Source organism: Misgurnus anguillicaudatus, chromosome 14 (genome assembly GCF_027580225.2).
Source record: "Misgurnus anguillicaudatus chromosome 14, ASM2758022v2, whole genome shotgun sequence".
NCBI lineage: Eukaryota > Metazoa > Chordata > Actinopteri > Cypriniformes > Cobitidae > Misgurnus > Misgurnus anguillicaudatus.
The window spans coordinates 6,708,810-6,730,996 of NC_073350.2; the positions used below are offsets into that span (position 1 = coordinate 6,708,810).

The window sequence follows — 22,187 nt, forward strand, 5'->3', positions numbered from 1 at the left end:
CAGGAACACATGGCACACATTCAAAAATCTGAAAGTAGTTGTTATTGTGTCTAGCATGCTACTCTGTTGGCTCACATTATAACAAAAAAAATACTTTATAAAACTTCATTTCATGACATCATCCATAAACATTATTTGTGAGTCCTGTTGGAAGGATTTTCATTGGCAGAGGTGGAGGTAAAGACTCCCATCAATCTCTGCTTCTTCACAGCGTCATCAGGTTTTGCAACCTCTAGTGGCAATGATGACATAGTGCTTTTAAAACACTGACACAATTCAGCTTGCATGACAAACAGTTTTGTATTTCCTATACATTTAAACACATCTGTGTCACTCTCATGGTACTGATTCTATACTGTATGCCACATGAAGACCAATACACCTTATACCTGCCGCACTGGTCCAAGTCCCAAAAAGTAATCAAATAAATGTTAAAGTATTAAAAACTTTATTTACCATCATGGCTGCGTTCCACTCCAGTTCTAGACATGCACTCGCGAACTTCCCCTCGGAAGTTCCCCTCGGGGGAATCCCTGTCGCCATTTTGAAATGTGTTCCACTTCGTCAGGCGAACGAGGGAAGTTTATATGGACAGACCCTCGCTTCCTCGATTTTGACCGAGGAGGGGGCGGTCTCCATTTTCCATGTGATCAAGGGCTTAGGGCGTTTCATTTGAACCCACTTCAAGTGTTCTGCCAGTAGTGGGCACTCGTACAACGTAAGCAATGACGTACATCCGAGTAAACGAGACTGAGGGAAGGTCATAAAAAACTAACTGGAACGCAGGGCAAATTTACTCTATATAGTGCCACGCTACTTCAATTAAGTTAGTGAGCAAGGGCGCCCTCTGGTGGTTCAGGGTCCTATGTGTCTTACTTTATGTTTAGACGGTTTCAGCAGTAATAACAAACGGCTTTCATGGAACAAACGTAACTTCTGGTAAACTCTGCAAGGAATCAATACCAACAGAGTCCCATAGAGTAATTTTATTTCTGATAACAAGCTAAATAAACAACATTGTATGTATAATCTACGAGGTATTTGTTCCAGATTTCAGTTTAGCCACTAACAAACAGAGACCGGAAGTTAAGTTCGCTCCAGAAGCGTAACCGCAACAACGCGCGTGCATACCATGAAACCGTCTATACTGAGGTCCGGCAAAGTATAATTTATTGTCAAGGTAATACTCTGAGATGACTTTAGTGATATGTCATTATGCATTAAGAAAGCATTTATTATTCCTACTCAAAGGTGCAATCGTATATATTAAAAAAAACTTTGCACGAAAGCACCAAGTTGAAGATCAATCAGCACTAAAGAACCGAGAAGTCCGATATAAGATTGATATAAGAGGTTTTCCCATTTTTTAATACTTCATTTAATGTTTATCACTCACTTTGACTTTTACCCGATGCCACGCGTTACTAAGCACACCTCTTAAGTTCCAGATTGGGGCAACACTGTCCGGTTGTACATTGTAACTACTGTCCACTGCTTTGCAAACAATCTCCAGCTCCGTGGCCTTATCAGGCAGCGGGATGTCGAGCTCCCATAACTTCCAAGCCCAGGCTCTTCCTGGTGGAGGAGGTGGGAGCGCAGTGTCCTTCTGCTCCTCATCACCGCTCCTGAGTTTAGCTACATGCCATGTGTTTCCACCATCTACTGAGACATCTACTCTGACAACCTCCCGTCCTCCACCACTCCATGCGTATCCTTTAACAGTCACCTCACCGGCACTGGGGTCTACAGACACTCCCTCAGCCGGATGAGTGATAGCTGACTGTACGGGGAGTTCCTGGATGGCTGGAGCTGATTTAAAGTCTACGGTGTCCCAGTCAGTACTTGGAGAAAAGCCTTTGTAGTCATTTTGCTGCCAGTGACTCTCGCTTTCTTCATCACTTACAACAATCTTTCCCAACCATTTGACATTACGTGCTCCAACAATTCCAGGTGCGATCACTCGAGCAGGGTAGCCGTGATCGGCGGGGAGGTCCTCCCCGTTCATTTCATACGCAATAATAACATCACCTTCTTCACTCAGCGCCTTGTTGAGCGGTATAGACGCGCCGTATGCCACACCCGTCACATCTCGGTCTAGCCCTTCAAACTGAACGTGTCGAGCCTTTGTCGTAACCTCCGGTCCAAAGCCATAATACAGGAGCACATCCCTCAGACGCGCACCGGACCACGTAGCATTACCTATCGCTGCCACGCCCCAATTGAGTCCTTTGACATGCTTGACTTTGTTCATGTCAGAGCGACGGTTACCGGCACACTGAAGCGTCGCTGTAATCGTGTGTTTAGGAAAACGAGACTTGAGCTCATTCAGCGTCAGTGCAACGACTCCACCGGGAAGACCCTCGATCTCCAACTTGTACGTTTCAGGATCCACCTTTGGCACAGGAAGATGATTACGCTTAAAAAATATGGCGGAGGGGGTGATGTAATTGTCTGTCAGTATAGAAGCAGGGGGTTCAGCGTTGAAAGGTTTCAGACTGTTGATCTGAAGCGCGGGGTGACGCGTGGGCTCGGCACAGTAAGGGTCTGAAGAGTTGGCCTTCTCTTGCTCTCTGTAACTCTCTGTATTAAGCACGCCGATTTTATATTCAGAGAGGATGTTCACAATCTGGTCTTGCTGATGAACCGCATATAAAGCCCAGTAGGGTTCGAGAGCTCCGCCTGCAGCCAGAAGTATTTTGTCACCGCCAGGGTGCAGGGCTACAAAATCTGTGATATCAAAGACTTCACCTTTATAGGTGACCCACACGCCGTGGTCAAGGGAACGATGCTTTGATACTTCTTCTAGGCTGTAAACCGGAAAAGAAGAGGTCTCGGGTACCGTTAGCTGTCCCGAGGTGTCCGCACGCTCCGGCTGAAAAGAAGTAAATGATACAAAAAATTACTCTGTGATATCAGTTTTTTCATTGTTCAACAAGCTGATCTAATGTATGGGGGGACATACAAGAAAAGATCACATGCTTTAAACACAGTTATTGAATTAGATGTTGTTGAGCAATAAATAAATTGAAAAACGTAAACAGTTTTAACAAAATGAAATAGTATTCTGCAAACTACCCATTCATCTGTCAAACATTACACACTTCACACACACAGTATTTACAGGTAATGCTTATGTTATGGTAATGTAACAGCAGTCTTGCAGTATTTTGTGACACTACACTAATAGTTAGTACACCGTTTTCAACACAGTTGGGCTAAGATATACACCAAAAGTTAACAATGACACAGTGATGTGTCTGAGGAAGAGCAGGCGTTCATTACTGTTTCCCATAGTTTCTCTGCTCATTTGTTCTGGTGTACACAGGGGTGTGTTGTTGACAACAGCTCTTAAATAAACACACACTGTTATTATACCTCATCCTCGACTCTTAAACCTTTGAAATTATGATTATGAAACATTAACCATTTTAATTTCATGTAGCCAATTTAATTTTCATAAGAAAAACTGCCATCTTCTCCATTTTTGAATAAACGCTTATTATTTTCAGTATTTTTGTGTCTGTTATAATTAGGGTTGGGAATCAAATTTAATTTCCAATTCTGGAATCAGATCCATAAGAAAGGAATCGGATCCTTGTAATAAAATAAAAATTTTGATTCCACGTAACGATTCGGTCACATTAGGTGTGTTTGAGATCATCCGGCGCTGCGCAGACCGATCGGTGAGGTTTGCCGCTTGCAGTCGAGGGAGGAGCTGAAGACGGAGCCGTCAAGCCGGACACCCGCTGCTTGCCGTAGTGAATTGTGCGCCATGTTTTCTTTTTTATGTGAATTAGATGGTGAATTTGATAAAAACAAAACTTTTAATAAAAAGTTGCAACCAGAAACATTTTATATCAAATATTTGAATGGCTGCTTATACTGTATGCCCGAAAACAACGGGAAACAAGCCTACATTATTAAAATACCAATAGATCTTGGTATTTTCATTTTTATTTTATTACACGACACAATATAACATATTTATGCATATTAACGTGTTTTACCTGTTATAACCATAGACCGTAAAAAAAAATATGGACGTAGTGTCCGTGACGTCACCCATTGGTTTGTGAAGATCGTTTTTGAATCTTAAAGTAGGCGTTGCCTGCCGTCGCCATCTTGGCCGCGCTTCACCAAAAATGGGTAAAGAGGTGGGACATGGGTGAAGCTGAGGTGAAACCACGCCCGCCTAGCTCGATTCTAGTGACAGCAGTGGCTGTTCAACCATCACTCAAGAGGCCACGCCCTTAATTATGCAGAACTTTAAAGCTTAATATAATTTAAACGGATGAGTTACAAAAAAATTCACCCTCCCTCACAGTTGTCATAAAGGGCAAAATTAGCTAAATAGACCAAAGACACTTTTTGTACCAGCGCCAGCTACACGTGAGACCCTTTCTCCCCTGCTTCAAAAGGAAGGCTCACACAGGAAAAACTTAAGGAGTGTGCAGATCTATCACAACATTTATAGTGAAAGGTTGTGTCGCCATAATTTAGGTAGGTGTTACATTACGATGGAAAATTATTCAAAAATCATTTTGTCTGTTCTGTTCGTTGGTATGTGTTGCATAAAAAAAATAAAAAGTATAAAAAAAATCATTTTGTGCTAGCCAAGCGGAATCTGTAAATTTGAAACAATGCCCAACCCTAGTTACAATACAAGAAAGTTTGATTTTTTGATGTGCATTCTCCTATCTAGATACAGAACTCCACACAAAAATCACCTGATCAAACCATTGATTTAATTTCCTGGCAAAATAAAAAAAAATGATATATTTAAAAAAAAATATTCGTGAAAGTTTTTTATTAAAAAGCCCTTCATCAGAAATTAAATTCAAAACATATTTCACTTAATTTTTTTATTTTGTTTTTATAGATGTTTGTTTAGCTGATTGAGCTTAAGATTATTATATGAATCATCATAATAGTTTAATCATTCCAATATTTGGACAGTTGTTTAATTATCATAAACAAAAACTCATTAGTTGCAGCCCTATTAAAAAGGAAGGTTTCAAAGTTAAAATAAAATGTTAAAAGGTTACTAATGTTAATGTTAAAGGTATTGCGGAGGATTTTCTTTTTCCGGGTGGATCATAAAGACTAGTTGTCAATCAGGAGTGTTGCGCAATTGCATTTTTTAAAACAGTGGAGAAGGAGGTTCTTTTCTAAAATTCGAGAAAATCCTCCGCTACACCTTTAATGTTAGGCCTGGCCAAAAAGTGTTGTTGACTAAAGTTGATGTAGTTAGTAGACTAAAGTGATTTGATTTAATAGACAAAAAGTTAAATAAACACATTTGTGAAGGATAACACAATAAAGAAAAAAGAAACATTTTCCATTGTGGTCCTTGTGTCTACAGTCATAGATATGTATAAAGGCTAGATGTCTTACTCGCGCTGCTGGCCAATTGAGTGGAACAACCGCATTTGGCAGACATCTTACCACAGGGCGCTCGCTCACTCGTAGCATTGAGTTTTAATGATGCAGGTACTTTTAAATGACCGTAACTTGCTTAATTTTCTAACGATTTTCAAACGGTTTGGTTTGTTATAAACATCAAAGATGTACCTATGACACTGCATACTTATACTAATTCATAAAACATGTTAAAGCATCTAGAATTACAGCCACGTTAATAATGTTTGTAAGAAACCAAACCGTTTGAAATTTGGTAGAAAATTGAGCAAGTTATGGTCATTTAGAAGTACCTGCACCATTAAACTCAATAGAGGGTTTTCACCACCGTCACGTTCTGGGCGTAACCCGAATGCGCGGCCATTGTGGAGGCACTCGGTGTAAAGAACTGAATGGAGTACAATGGATTATTGTGTGCTTTGGATACTTTAAGTGAATGTAGACATGTCTAAACAACAGAAAACGCGTCCAAGATACAAAGGCAAATAGGGAAGGGCTTGGACCACAAGAAAAGGCACGATATTTCGAGAAATTACAATTTATAGGCGGTGCAGATCCTTACGAGTTAGCTCCCTCTTCTTGGATTCGTGACGACCCGGCGATTCTTCCTTCAGTTGCATATTCTGATAGTCAACTACTTGGTTTTCATGCCGAGCCCATATGTCAATGTCAGCTTTATTTATATAGCAAAATTAAAATAGTCAGTGTCCTACCAAAGTGCTTTACAGTAAAATAAGCACACAGTAAAAAATAAAAGCAATAATTGTTTTTACCATTTAGTACTAAAAATATTATTTTCATTACAATAGAAAATTTGTTATGAGGAATTAAGCACACTGACATTAAGGCATTGCAGCGCAAATTTTAGTTGTGTTTAAGTACATTTTGTGCATACACTAAAAGTATACTTTTAAAAAGTACATATTAAATATTCTTTAAATAAAGCACAACAAGTAGAAGCATAACGTAACTTGTTTTATACTTTATGTACTTCAATCATATTTCTAATACAATACTACTCTTTTTCTTGAGCTTTGCCAACCACAAGCGCCTCCTCTGATAATTTCTTGCACTCCTTTCCCTGGTTTTTAATAACTTTTGAAAGTCGATAATATTCCAAATGTTTTTCTCAAACTATCCTAATGGTACAACCTCAAACGCAGTAATAATTAACAATTTTCCTTGACGACGTTTGGGATATACATCAGTGCTTGTGTTCTGTTGTGATGCAGAGTGCCTCCAATATGGCGACTACCGCTCTGATGACGCGTCGTGAAAACCCTCTATGCTACGAGTGAGCCAGCTGTCTGAGCCGCCGTAACACATCTAGCCTTTATACATATCTATGTCTACAGTCACATGTACATTCATTAACTCTGTACTAGAGATGGGACGATTATCGGTTTCACGATTAACCATGATAAAATGTCCTGACGGTTAGTATTATCGTTTAAAATTTAATTATCATTACAACCATGTTTGATTACCGTGATTTTGAAAACTCGCGGTAAATCCTGTCCAGCCAGAATCAGCTTGACCCAGGCGTGCGCATGCAACATTGGTTTTTGCACGAGAAGGCGTGGCGGAAGACAGTAACAGGTGCACTGTGTTTTAATGCGTTGTTTATGTTTGCATTTGATGTTCTTATTTAAGGTATTGTTCGTTAAAACAGGTTCATACATCTCAGGGCTCCATGTTAATGTTCATTTAATGCAGGGGTGTCCAATACAACCAGTCGATCGCACATAAGTTAATAACTGTGTATGCTGCTCCACACCTCCACGAGCTTCGGAAAACAAAGCGCCAAATTGGCATTATGGTCTTAGAAACAAGTCTTTTTGAGTTGCTGCACATTTCTTCTCAAGTGTGTTTTTATAAATCTTATGCCTGCCCGCTGCAGCGGAGTCGTATAACTTCCGAAATTTGGATGCACATTCTTGCCTTCATGCAGGAGTTGATCCACATGCACGGTGTATGTGCGCGCGATCGACCGAACGAGAGAGAGAGAGGTGCTTCTGATAATGTTGTCATTTTCTAGTTTATTTCATCAAAAACGCATCTCCGCTATTCCGCTATAAGGAGTACTCGGCATGTACTCAAGGATTTTTCAAAAAGAATGGAGTAATGGTGACAGCCTTAAATTCAACATAGAGATATATGCAGTATAGTGCTAACACGCATTTAAAGTGTTATTACAAAATGTAACAGTGTTTTGTTAAAGGCGGAGTGCACAATGTTTGAAAACCGCTTTAGAAAAGGGAGTAGGGCCGATTACCAAAACACACTTGTAGACAATCAGCAGTAAGGAGCGTGTCTACTAACCGACATCCTTGCCTGGGTTGCATATGTGTGGGGCGGGTCTATCAAAAGAAGGTCCAGGTGGGGTAGGGGCGTGTTTGTTTAGGTCAGGGGTCGGGAACCTATGGCTCGCGAGCCATATATGGCTCTCTTCCGGATTTTATATGGCTCTCCAATTTTCAAATGTTGACTTAAAAGACACCCTCGAACAAGATGACAAAATTATTTTTAAACTATTAGCATACTCCATTAATGTATAATTATGAATGTGTAAAATAAAATAAAATATGTTTAAAATATTTTGGTAAGACACTCGCAGCTTAACATGATTGACAGCGGCGTTTGGCCTGTAGCTAGCCTACCTGTCAGAGAGCTGAATTCTAATTGGACGACGTGCCTGTGTCATATCCACATCAAGTTAAACAACAACCTAACTAAAAATTAAAAATCATCATCAACGAGAGCAAGATGGCGAAAAGAAAAAAACAATTACAATTACCGTTCATTCCAGCCCGAATGGACGGATCAATTTGCATTTGTGGAGAAGTCGGGGTCCGCAGTGTGTCTCATTTGCAATGAACGTATTGCGTCGCTCAAAAAGTCAAATGTTAAGAGACATTTTGAGACGCACCATGCAGCATTCGCCGCAAAATATCCCGATGGGGATTGCAGGAAAAAAGCTTGCGCTGAGCTTCAGCGGAGAATGGAAACGGGACAGCAGCAGCTGCTTGCATGGACCAACAAAAGCGGGAATTTGAATTCTGCGAGCTTTGCTGGCGCTCTGGAGATTGTGCGGAGTGGGAAACCATTTACAGACGGAGCCATTAAGGGTTGCATGCTCAGTGTGGCTAAAGAACTGTTTAACGACCTCCCAAACAAGGATAAAATTATCCAAAAGATCGAAGACATGCCTTTGTCAGCAAGAACTGTTCATGATCGTGCACTCGTGATGGCTCGCCAGATAGAGGAGATGCAGATCAACGACATCAGTTCAGGTAGTTACTTTTCTCTTTCCCTGGACGAGTCTACCGATGTGAGTAATATAGCACAGCTAAGCATAGTCGAGCGGTATGTGACGGGTGATACAGTGCGTGAAGAGAGTCTCGCTGTTTTGCCGATGAAAGATACAACAAGAGGCGAGGATGTGTTAAAATCTCTGATGGATTTTGCTGCAGAGAAAAAGCTACCACTAAATAAACTTATATCTGTGTGTACTGATGGAGCACCAAGTATGTTAGGAAAACATAAAGGATTCGTTGCACTTCTGTGTGAGCAAGAGAAGCGGCCCATCTTAAGCTTTCATTGCATTGTGCATCAAGAGGCACTGTGCGCTCAGTCGTGTGGAGAGGATCTTCGCGAAGTGATGTCATTGGTCGTTCGCATTGTGAACTTCATTGTGGCCCGAGCTTTGAATGATCGCCAGTTTAAGGCCCTGCTGGATGAAGTGGGGAGTAATTATCCAGGGCTGCTACTGCACAGCAATGTGCGTTGGTTATCCAGGGGAAAAGTGCTCGCCCGCTTTGCTGCCTGTTTAAATGAAGTGAGGGCATTTCTGGAAATGAAAGGAAATGTTCATCCCGAGCTCACTGACATTGAGTGGCTTCTGAAGTTTTACTACCTGGTGGATATTACAAGTCATATGAACCACCTCAATGTGAAAATGCAAGGCATTGGAAACACAATCTTGTCCCTGCAACAGGCAGTGTTTGCATTTGAAACAAAGCTGGAACTGTTTATCAGGGACATTGAAAGTGGCCGTCTCCTGCACTTCGAAGCATTGCGAGCATACAGAGAGGATTGCTTAGCGAGGGACCCCGCTCATCATTTCGACCTCAGGCAGCTCGCAGCCTTTACGTCTGATTTACTGGTGTCATTTAAATCACGTTTTGCGGACTTTCGCAGAAATGCAGATTTGTTCAAAATCATAACTCATCCACATATGTGCACCGTGGATCCACAAAACCTGAGTGTCATCCCTGGCATCTCCATTGGAGATTTTGAGCTGGAAGCTGCTGAACTGAAGGTGTCAGATATGTGGGTGTCAAAATTTATCAATTTGAATTCCGAACTAGAAAGCCTCGCTCGTCAGCGGGCAGAACTGGCAAAGCAACATAAGTGGGCAGATATGAGAAAACTACAACGCGAAGACAATCTCATCCTGAAAACCTGGAACGAACTTCCAGCCACTTTCAGCACAATGCATCATGTCAGTGTTGCTGTGCTAACAATGTTTGGCTCAACATATACATGCGAGCAGTCCTTCTCACATCTTAACAACATCAAAAACAACCTGCGCTCAAGGTTAACGGATGAAAGCCTGAATGCCTGCATGAAGCTGAATCTCACCAGTTATGACCCCAACTACAAAGCACTCAGTAAAATGATGCAGCAACAGAAATCTCATTAATGTAAGCAGGGTACAATGCACTTCTTGTTAATAACTTGTTTATGATGCCTGTTTCTAATTTTTGTGGTGTCTTAGTGCTGGTTTCTAGCACTCCTATGTCAGTGAACAAAATATAGTGCTTTAATGTAGTATTGTTTGTAGTAACCTACAGTTAGCTTGGGTGTAAATGAGTTAAAAATAACTGCGTTATTGACACCTACTGGTGTTGTATAAAACTACCAGAACTACTACCAGTGTAAGTTGTATATTACTGCTGTTGTTATTACATAAAAATGTGCAAACATTTCTAATACACGAGTGTAAACTTTGCTGTGGCTCTTTTGAAAATTTTCTCTCAAATGTTTTGTTTGTTTGGCTCTTCTGGATAAAAAGGTTCCCGACCCCTGGTTTAGGTGATTTCAAATATCAACATTGGATTTCAAACATTGTGCCTTTAAAAAATGTTTTTTAGCAGGTAGGTCTTGTCGGCTTTATCATTTTAAAAGTAGATTGCCACACAAAAAAGGCTGGACACCCCTGATTTAATGTTTCTGCTTAAAAAAGTGCATATATCGGCGTTATCTGTATTTGTTGTTTGCTGATTTTCAAAAATAAAACTTGTTAAAATGTTTTCAGTGTGTGTATCAGTTCTCAGTGTATCATTTCCATCTCAATTTAAGAAATATGCACCACAGTAACTGATCAAATCCTAGTAGAAGGGCCTTATTGTTTTGCTCTATGCATTTTTTCATCTTTTGTCATTTGGGTGCCTGTGGATCATTGGCCCATGTGCACCATATTGACCCCATACCCCATATTGAGTCCCCGGCTGAATGTAATCTTATATTTACTTATATAACATTTTTAAATGTTGATGTTTTATTCTTCAGATAACTTGCTGAGTTGTGCTTATCTGTCAATGCCAGAGTGAGGTGTCTCACCTTGCCATCACGAAGATTATATGCGAGGACCGCTCCAGCACCTGCCAACAGTCCTGCCAGAGCAAATCTGTACTTTGAGATTCTTTCATTGTGAGATTCCTGCCGCTGATGACTTCCAGAACTCTGCCAACGGTGAGAGAGACGCCCATCCCAAACAGATACTGATGCGACAACACTGTTCGAAAACTTCAAACTAAACAGAGTTAAAGAGTTAGTTCAACTAAAAAATTCAATCTTCTTACCCTCAGGCCATCCAAGATGTTTCCTTAGTAAAGATTTTTAGCTTTGTGTAAGCAAGCCATTTGTTAAATTATAAAATGCAAGTCCACAGGTGCCGGTACGCCCTAAACAGTGTTTATGCATCCTTGAAAAGGTTTCTGTCAATTTAAGGTCATCTTAAATAAAGAGAAATGTTGTTTTTAATTACTGCCTTCACAACAACTGTGATCCAAACGTTTAAATGAGGAGATACAACTACCCATCATTCCTTTAGAGTTTCCATTTGGAGGACTCACGGATGCTTTATATGACCTCAATGTGTCTTCAAGAGCCACGGGAATTACTTTTGTGTTTCCTGTATCTTTGTTTTAGACTTTTAAAGACATAAACCTGCATTTTATAAATAACCAAGAACCAGATTTCAGTTTAAAATCTTCCTACTGTTATACTGAAGAATGTCAACTAGTTATTGGATGGCCGGAGGATGAGTAAATGAATATCAACATTTCAATTTGTGTGAACTAATGCTTTAAGAGAAGTTTAAGCCGTAGTTTCATAGTAATGAATTTTTTTACTAGCTCAATTGGATTGTAAAAGGTTTGTAATCATTTACATCACATCAAGCAAATCATTAAAGCAAGCTGCTATGTTGATGAACCAGATGAAGTAAACCATTAATCCTACAATTTAAATCCATACAGTACTGTGTGAAAGTCTACTGTTTCAATATAGATTATTTTCAGTAGAAAGTCCTCTAACATACAGATGATATACAGAGCCTTCATTTCAATATTATTGACTCAGCTTATGTACATTATTTAAATTTATACCAAAGGGCTGTTGAAAGCTTTATGTCAAATGTCTTAAAATAAACACCTGAGCAAGTCTGTGTTAACTGTGGCATAAGAGGAATAATTGACTCCGGTCCTTTGATTTATTTGCATCAAGGTGCATTACCACCTTGGCACCCTATGGAAAATTCCAGCTAAGACCAGCATAAGCTGGTAGCTGGTTTTAACTGGTTTAAGGTGGCAGTAGCTGGTTTAAGCTGGTCCTCCCAGCCTGGCAAAGCTGGTCAAGCTCATGGGTCAGTTGGTCTTCAAGCCTTAACAACTAAGTCCAGCTAGACCAGCTTAAAAAGTGACAAAACACAGCTAGACCAGCTTTAAAACTTAAACTTAAGACATTCTTCTTTAACAAAGCATTCACATAAAATGTCCAGTAAATGTACTTATCCTGCAATAGTTAGTTTGTCTAGAACAAAGCACTCACATAACTCATCTGGGTAATATAGACCAGTTCAAATGATGTAAACAACACTGGTCCAGAAACACTTCCTGTTACAGTTTGTGACAGTTATTTTTTTATTTCACATATATTATTATCTTTAAGATGTTTGTTTAACTTCAGTTAATTCAGGTTTATATGTTCTGTTGGTTTATTTTATCCCAACGTTTATCTAGTGTTAAAAAAAGGAAACAGGAAGTGCTTCTGGACCAGTGTTGTTTACATCTTTTGAAATGGTCTATACTTTTGGCCATTAGTCCTCTCATCACACAAATAATAAACCAATCATTAAACTCTGGTCATGTCCCACCCTCACTTAAAACTGTTGTTATAAAATCTCTCTTGAAAAAACCCAATCTCGACCCAGAATGCCGTTCAAACTATCGGCCCATTTCCCATCTTCCATTTCTGTCAAAGGTGCTTGAAAAAGCTGTTGCTGCACAGTTACAGGAACATCTACAACGCCATTCACTGTATGAAACATTCCAGTCTGGTTTTCGTACTGCCCATAGTTCAGAGACAGCACTGTTGAGGGTAACCAATGATCTTCTCATTTCTGCAGATTCCAGATCCCCCTCTCTACTTATTCTCCTTGACCTGTCGGCGGCCTTTGATACTGTAGAAGACCATCAAATTCTTCTAAGCCATCTTCATACTGACATTGGTCTCTGTCACTCCACACTGGACTGGTTCACCTCATACCTCTCTGACAGGACGGAGTACGTCCACCTGGGAACTGCCAGGTCCTGTACAACCCCTGTCACGTGTGGCGTCCCTCAAGGATCCATCCTAGGACCCCTCCTTTTCATCATCTACATGTTGCCATTGGGTCATGTCATCAGCCGGCACGGCATCTCTTTTCATTGTTATGCTGACGACACTCAGTTGTACCTGCGAACCGACTCAAACCTATGCTCTACCCCGGGTCTTTCATCATTATCTGCTTCCTCATCATCTTCTGCTCCCTCCTCTCCATCATCCCTAACCCTCTCTAATTGCCTGGAGGAGATTAGGGCATGGATGAGTCATAATTTCGTACAGCTGAATAGCTCGAAAACTGAAGCTATACAAATTGGCACTCATCTCCAGGTTCAGTCATCACCTATAACCAATCTCCTTCTCCGGTCAAGACATCCCCCTATCAACTACTGTTACCAACCTCGGTGTGAAGCTGGACCCACAACTGACCTTTTCTAATCACATTAAACATCTATACAAGACTTGCTTTTTTCATATCAAAAACATCTCAAAACTCCGCCCCTTCCTCACTTTCTCTGATGCGGAAAAACTCGTACATACCTTAATTTCCTCCAGGCTGGACTATTGTAACAGCCTGCTCATCGGTATACCAAATAAACACCTTCAAAAACTACAATTCATTCAGAACTGTGCTGCCCGCACTCTCATGAAAACCCGCAAATACGAACACATCACTCCCATTCTTCGAAACCTTCACTGGCTCCCCATAACCTCAAGAATTCAATATAAGATTGCTCTCATCACCCACCTCTGCATCTATAACAATGCTCCGCAATACCTCAAAGACCTCCTTACCCCTCACTCCTCCACCCGCAACCTTCGGTCTCAAAGCACAAACCTTCTTCATCAGCCTCGCTCAAGACTCCGCACTATGAGAGACCGAGCATTCTGCTTGGCCGCCCCTGCCTGAACATTTGCGAAAACCCCAATCGGTGGACATTTTAAAAAAAGAGCTTAAAACTGTCTTGTTCAGACAGGCTTTTTAAAATTGTCCTTAGGACTTGTTTTTATTTATCTATGTGTTTTACTGTTTTCCATTTTAACTTTAATATGTACTCTGTAGCACTTTGAGATTTTTTTTTATGAAAAGTGCTTTATAAATAAAATGTATTATTATTATTATTCCGCAATAGTTAGCCTGTCTGGAACCAAACTGACTTAAACCACTATAATGTATGACACTTGCATTGCATGTGACAGGCCCCTATGCTAATAGGATTCTGTTTCTGTTCCTCTCTCCCTGTCTCGTCCTCGACCCCGAAGACAATGAGACAAACAGACCCAGTTCCTGCTGCTGTGGAGGTCATCACACCGCTGATCTACTGACCGTCCTTCAACGAGATGCCCAGCTGATGCCTGACCCATGACCACCGGCGGAACCAGTTTATTTTGCATACCCCAATAGTGTTTATATATATATAAATATATATGTATCTCTCTCAGGGGGTTTTCTCCTCCTAGGAGTTTTCCCCCTGGACTAGCCGGGAGGGTTTTTCATCATCTGGAGAGTCCGCCACCTTTGGCTTAACTTACTACTTTACTGTATACGTTACATTATTACTACACTCACTTTTCTATACTTTTCCTACATTCATTAATGTAAAGCTGCTTTGAAACTAATACAATTGTGAAAAGTGCTATATAATTTAAACTGAGTTGAATTGAAAAATTTTAAAGTGACCAAAACACAGCTAGACCAGCTTGCTACACCACCAGTACCAGCTAATGCCAAGCTGGGAGACCGGCTAAAACCAGCTCACCAGCTTATGCTGGTCTTAGCTGGAATTTTCAGTAGGACGTGCATTATTTTAAATTATACAACAGTTCTTTTTGGTTCTCGAATCTGATAGCCGTGATATATTCCACCAGTATCATCACAGCACCCACTTTACCATTTTTGGCCATTTTGCAATACCTGACATTAAAAAAAACAGCCGAAAGTGTTACCTGTCATTCTAGCCTTCAAATCCAAGGCGGAAGAAAGTAGTTCCTCACAAAAGAGGCTTTTAAAAACACCCTGTTGTTGTTTTCTAGTTTTCTTTTTCAAACTTGTGCCGACGAACTGTTGTATAAAAGCAATATCGCTCTCGTGTGACATACGTCTATATCATCACAGCTGTGATTGCCTCCTCTACTCGGCCTGCTGCCTCTTGATGATATAGACCATTTTGCAAGATATAAACAACACTGGTCCAGAAACACTTCCTGTTTTAGTTTGAAACTGATTTCTTTATTTCTTTATTAATATCTTAAAGATGTTTGTTTAACTTTTTGGTTGAGTTCAGGTTGTATTTTATGCCAAGATTTATGTTGTGTTAAAAAACTGAAACATGCAGTGCTGCTGGACCAGTGTTGTTTACATCTTGCAAAATAGTCTATAAAGCTATTTCACACTCCTGCTCCAGCCATACTGCTTTAATAATTCAACGGCCTGTTGTCAATTATTCCTTACATATAAACTTTGCACAATCCTCTCTCTGTCTTGCTTGGAAATGACTGAATGGAACAAAGGTTTATTTGAAATGGCAGAATTACCTTTTACTCCTGATAAGGAAACTTTGGCAATGCCTGATGTGCTGCATGGCACCCTCTGAGAAAAGAAATAAAAAGACAAATCTGTCAAAGTACAAGGACACAGGGTTAAGTGTTATATCTAAAGATCATCAAAATAGATCACTGGTCAAATGATGATTTTGCTTTATAAACACAGAAAGAGTGACAGGACAAACTGCTTTAAGGGATTTGGCAGCTTTATGAATTGTTAGTGTTTATTAAAAGAGTAACAATCTACTGCTATCTAATTTTTAATAAATACTTATTACTGTATGAAACTAAAGGTTAACATGATGGTGATGACAGAAAAAGCCTTTTAAAAGTTTTTATAGTAAATGTCTTTTGAATTTAAATTTATTTATACATCACGTTTTACAATATTATATTGTTTCAAAGAAGCTTTATTTAAAAAAAAAAACAGAAAATATGAAAATGATTAAATATACACTATATAGAGTAAGGGTGTCACGATGTCGATTTTAAATCGAAATAGATCGAAATTAAGTCACAACATTCAAACTTCAAATTAAAAAATTGGATCGTCGATGCTGCCACGCCCCCATGTCATGTCCGGTCGGCTTGCCAAGCGGGGAAAATAAACTCTCAGAAGTGCCTTTAAAAACATCCATCCAGCGGAACGAGATTTATATTTTAAACACGAGGGATGTATTGCTCCTTGAAATGTATATCATAAACAGGATTACTACCTAGTGATCTGCCTTCGGACAGAGCGCAGCTCTCTGCACGTGCACGAGACAGCCGCCAAGATGCAGCGGGTTTACTTTTAAACAAAAGGTATAGTTTGCCTCAGCTCGCATGAAACGCATAAAACTGAACAAATACGTAAGGATTATTACTTAAGTTTATGTTTAGACTTTGGACAGATGCGAGATGCGCATGCACGTGAGACAGAGAGAAGCGCAGCTGCTTATGACGCACCGGTTTTAGTTCAGATAATAGGAGTCCAAGACACGCGCATTGGTCTATCTGCGTGCAAGAAGGAATTCTCTCTCTACAAGCTCTCTCGCGTAAAGTAAAGCCCACAAACCCCCATGCGAGGAAAAGCACGCAATGTGCATGTTAATGTGAAACTATAATAATAATAATAATAAAGGCATATCATTTTTTGTCTTTTAAAAAATCATTTAAAAACCGAGAATCGAATTGAATCGTGACATCAGAATCGAAAATGTAATCGAATCGAGGATTTGGAGAATTGTGACACCCCTAATATAGAGTAGAATTATTGCAAATGTATTTCACTAAAACAGCCTACTTGTTCTGAGACGCATCAGTCAAGGAGTATGACAGATGACAGGTGTAAAATTAAACAACAGACATGACTTTACAACTTGGTTGACGAAACAATAAAAGAACAGGAGTTTAAACTACATAGAGATTTTGCAATAAAACCATGTACTTTAGCATTACAAACTGTAAAGTAGTGATGTCTTTAAGCTTATATGTGAATCATTATAATAAAAGCGTTATGGATTTATAACTCCCCAAAGCAATCTAATGTCAGCAGTCTCACAGCAGCAAGGAACCAAAACTTGAATGATGTATAAATGGAGAGAAAAAACTTGTGAGAAACCAGACTCGGTCAGTCAGTTCTCCTCTGACATATTACAACTGCAATACATACGTTTTGGTTATAAAGTTTATGATAATTCTTTGAATGAATAATGAAATGTTTTTTTACAATAATAGGCGAATCTAAGAAGATTGGTATTGAACATCATTGTATAATGTTAATTGGCTTGCCGCCTGTGCAACATTACAAGCTTACATTAAAAACACCGCACAACTAAGACAGAGCACTCATACTGCTTATTTTCTCATGTATATTATCTACTAAAGTCTCGGAAAAAGACAGTAAAAATGAAGAAAAGCATTAAATAAGACAAGTGCATTCTAAGGCTTCATTTACACCACAACAATGTAGTGAAGTCCATAACAAGTGCTTCCTTAAAATCTTACTAGAATGATAAACATACACCACAATGTTACTGACAGACGCTTTAATACAAAGCCATTTAAAAATGAAAGGACACTTAATATTTGCCTTAAGAGCAAACTTACAAAATGATTTTTAGTGAGTTCTGGCGTTTAGGGTGTAGAGAATCAGATAGAGATTCATAGCAGATGTAAGTTGGAATTAATCATAATTTTTAAAAGTGAATGTAAAATGCATGGCACCATGAAAAGGATGAAACAGATATTGCATTAGTTAGACACCTCATTTGTATCCTCCGTATCTTTATTGACTTAAAGCTCACGTAACACACGCTGTTTCTGCATTTCTGATGTTAATCTGAAGTACCTATAGAGTAGTATGACATCCTTTATATCTCTGAAGAGTCTTTAGTTTCATCAGATTTATAATAGAAAGATTAGCTTTACCGAATCTTTCCGATAACGTACGAAAAAATGAAGAAGGAGGAGTTACTACCGCAGGAGGAGCGAGTACGAGTCATGCAACACTATACAACACTGTTTTAACTGATTCACTACATGTTCGTGTCATTTATATAATATACACGCGCCTATTTCCAACATAAGACAGAAGTCTTACTTACCACGTGTAACTCGAGTCGTCATGACCCGGTTCTGAAAATCCACAGCATCAAACACACACGCAAAACTCCGCTGCTAATCCGGATAATAAACTATATCCATTGTTTCCATAAGGCTGGATGTCTTCTCCTTACATCCAAAAACACACTTCTTCTTGTGCCATTGTTGACTTTTGAAATTAAACAAAGCTGAGTGGCGTGATAAGCTGTTAGCAAGCTCTAGCGTCTCCCGCTGACTGACGGCTGGGCGGTGTTTTCCGGGGGAAGTTTTCCGGCGGAAGCCCATATAAAGAAGTGATGCGTATCGAAAACCCCTGAAACGTCAGTTAGAACCGTAATCGAAAAAAATTAGCCGAAACTTGTACGAACCCTGGCGAAGTGCATTCGGCACAGAAATACTCTGAAACACGCCCAACTGCGGTTTTGACACTTTGCCTACGTTTAGCATGAGGAAACAACTTTATAACTGTGTTAATAAGTCAGAATGCTTGAAATACCATTAATCCCCCCCTTTAAAAGAGCAATCAATAACTTCTGCCTCTCTATCGCCATCTCTGTTTAAAGATTATTTTGCAGAGTAATTTTCTATACATGTGTTGTGCTTTGCACCGCTACTCTGCACAAGTAATTCTGTTGTCTGTTATCACAGCATCAGAGCAGATCTGTTATTATACATCCACATAACAGTTAAAAGTACATCCTAAAAGTAGAGCTGCACGATTCTGTATAAAATGAGAATCACGATTCTTTTGCCCAAAATTAAGATCACGATTCTCTCACGATTCTCAAGAACTTCGTTAATTTTAAAGATGTACAACCCCTGAACATTAGTTTAACATTAGTTTTTACCGGTGCAAAGAATATATTTCTGAAAGTTTCAGATACGTGTACATAATCTTTAAATTCAGTTCATGTTAATTGTAGAGTTATTATGAATTCATTTTATTTAAAGAAAAAAAAATTTATATACATTTTAACTAGACATGGATTAACATTACTTTATGGTAATGAGCTATGACGCGGTTCGGCGCCAACCAATCGCAAGGCGAAAATGTTCGCCGCCAACCAATCGGAAGGTGGAAACCTCCGCTTGAGAAATTTCCAGAGAATGCATTTAAGCATTTTTTGATGCTCTCGCTGGCAGCGTGAACGTCCATCGGGTGAATAAATCTACATGCATGCTTAATCTTCACACACTTGGGCCAAATGCGCGTTTGTTCCTTTACATGAAGCTATTGAGTGTATTAAAAGACTTTGAATATAGTGCATAAAACGTTTATGGTGCTTTTATAATATGTTGTCCGTTTAATAGCTTGTCAGTAACAACCACGGCTAACACACATATCGGAATTGGATCAGTCATGTTGTCGTGTCGGTCCTCGATCCGATGTCCGATCCAGCCAAAAACCCCGGATCGTACCCGATAATGATCCAGCATATCGGATCAGGACATCCCTATAGACTGCCATGTTAAAATGCCCAACTTTACAGTATAAAATAATATGTTTACAGCCTGGTACAAAGTGTTTTGGGCCTGTATAGCTAAGTTTGCCCTTCGTGACTACTCTGAGGGGATGAATTTTTTGTAACTCATTTGTTTAAATTATATTAAGCCTTAAAGTTCTGCATAATTAAGGGCGTGGCCACTTGAGTGACGGAGAACTGCCACTGCTGTCACTAGAGTTAGAGTTCTCAACGGGCCTGAAAATTACAACCCGACCCGACCCGGCCCGTGGCTTTTAAAGGCCGGACCCGATGTAACCCGACACATCAACGTGAATTATCTGTCCGAACCTGACTCGCCGACCCCCCCTGCCTTTCTCCCCCTCATACACGTAGGCTATTATCATGACCAGCAGACGGGACTTCAAATCAAGCTGTAATGTTCATTCAATATTGTTCAATATTCAATTTTTTTTCATGGAGCGTAAAAGATTAAGCCCGAGGTCCGACCCCACTCATTTGCTTATATTTTTGACCCGAACCCGACCCGAATCCGCGGGTCCCGTCGGGTTTGTCAGCCGGCCCGACCCGTTGAGAACTCTAACTATATTCAAGCTAGGTGGGCGTGGTTTCAGCAACCAGCCACCTCAGCTTCACCCATGTCCCGCCTCTTTACCCATTTTCGGTTACCTGTGAGTGATGCATGGCCAAGATGGCGATGGCAGACACCACCTACTATTGGCTTCAAAAAAGCTCTTCACATGGGTGATGTCACGGACACCACGTCCATATTTTTTTACAGTCTATGATAAATACACTTAAAATATCTTCTTTTGTGTTCAAAATAAATTAATACAGGTTTAGAACAACATGAGGATGAGTAAATGATGACAGAATTTTCATTTTAAAGTGAACTATCCCTTTAATCCATTATGTATTCTTTTTATTTTGAACTGACAAAGTCACAGATTGCAGCTTTAAGTCCCTTAAAAGCTTCACAGGGTCTGCTCAGTGCTCAGAGCAGAGGTCAACTAACCCACATGAGATCTACAGATCCTTATGGACAACCGAGGATAACTTATCAAAACTCAAACATTCGTCTTATCACTGCAGCCACTGGTAGACCCACACCAGCGTTCACCCAAACAAAATAATTATATGCACTCCTCCTACCAACGACCAATCAAAAGAGACCAGCAAGTCACTGCACCTCAACATTTTACACTTAAGAAAAATCATAACATGAATTTACTGACATTATCAGTACATATCTTATTGAGTATTGAGACTGGAGTCTATTAGCTTTTATCAGTCATTTATTATACAGCTGATGATGAGCTACTGGTGTTTAAACGCTTTATAACCGGCAATAAACTTATCTGCACGTGATAAAAAAACAGACGCGAGTAACGTAGACGAATACAACCGTGAGAGAAAAGCTGAGGCAAATGAAATTATAAACGTCAAAATATAAACTGTGTAAAATAAATTATGCGTTTCCTTTTTTAGCGCGTGAACTAGAAAACAAGGTTCGCTCGTTCATGCAGCTCGTGTGCTTTTCTACGGTTACTTGTCACAGATCGATCCTACTGAGGACGAAAGACTTGTGTAATGTCTCATATAGATTCAAAGCAGACTAGTTTATCATCAAACAAATGCTGTTTAAGTTAGACATTTCGAAGTAGGACCGATCGGGAAACCGTGATTAGTGACAAGAAAATGAGCATTCAAACCAGTCCACGTCAGCAAGCATCCCCATATGTAATGTGCTGCGTTCAATTAAACACGAAATGCAGAATGTTTTACATGTAAAGTCTCAATCTAAAGAGAACGCGCTTAACCGGCCGGCGTAACTTGAATAGAAATATAACACACTAAAAATGATCATGCTAGTCATCTGGTAGATATTAACGTGTTTAACACAGGTCGAGAGGATTTGAATCACAAACATTTACGATTATTTATGAATTTTAAAAAATGTGATGACTTACTGTTGTTAAACTGCAGTTCCAGTAGAAGCAGAAAACGCCATGCACAACTCTCGAGTCGCTCTCGCGGTGCTGTGACGTCATAATCCATGGGGTCTGCGCGTTGCGCCACATGAAGTCGAACACGCCCGCTGATCCAGAGAAGGTTGTGGTGGAATGGTTTAATAGTTTATGAAGAATACAAATAAGTTATGTATATACTAATTACATATTTAATACTCTTTTAATAAAAGTGGGCTAAACACTTTTTGGTAAAATCTAAAATTTCTGTTGCCAAAGTTATGGTTATCTTGTCCGATTTCTGCAGGCCTTCCTAGCA

The 22,187-nt window shown here is 39.7% G+C and overlaps 1 protein-coding gene across 2 annotated transcripts; it reads right to left on the reverse strand.

The window, feature by feature from the left end:
- Nucleotides 1–671: 671 nt before the first annotated feature.
- Nucleotides 672–21,974, reverse strand: suox (sulfite oxidase). 2 transcript variants are annotated; one of them, XM_055184374.2, is made up of 4 exons: nucleotides 21,872–21,974; nucleotides 15,844–15,898; nucleotides 11,044–11,236; nucleotides 672–2,872 (listed from the first exon to the last, which is right to left on the reverse strand). In XM_055184374.2, the coding sequence occupies exons 1-4, from the start codon at nucleotides 21,957–21,959 to the stop codon at nucleotides 1,379–1,381; spliced, it is 1,830 nt and encodes a 609-aa protein (XP_055040349.1). In that variant the 5' UTR covers nucleotides 21,960–21,974; the 3' UTR covers nucleotides 672–1,378. The 2 variants fall into 2 exon arrangements, with proteins under 2 accessions (XP_055040349.1, XP_055040350.1); XM_055184375.2 differs by having other exon boundaries at nucleotides 15,844–15,924; nucleotides 21,872–21,930.
- Between the last annotated feature and the right edge of the window lie 213 nt (nucleotides 21,975–22,187).

Excerpts from the sequence above, each read along its gene's own strand:
- suox (XM_055184374.2), bottom strand. The coding sequence starts at position 21,959 with ATGGATTATGACGTCACAGCACCGCGAGAGCGACTCGAGAGTTGTGCA. Across the intron at positions 11,237-15,843 it reads TTCCTTATCAGGAGTAAAAG|TTTGAAGTTTTCGAACAGTG; the intron begins GTAATTCTGCCA and ends AACTCTGTTTAG. Across the intron at positions 2,873-11,043 it reads ATAATCTTCGTGATGGCAAG|CCGGAGCGTGCGGACACCTC; the intron begins GTGAGACACCTC and ends ACTTCTTTTCAG.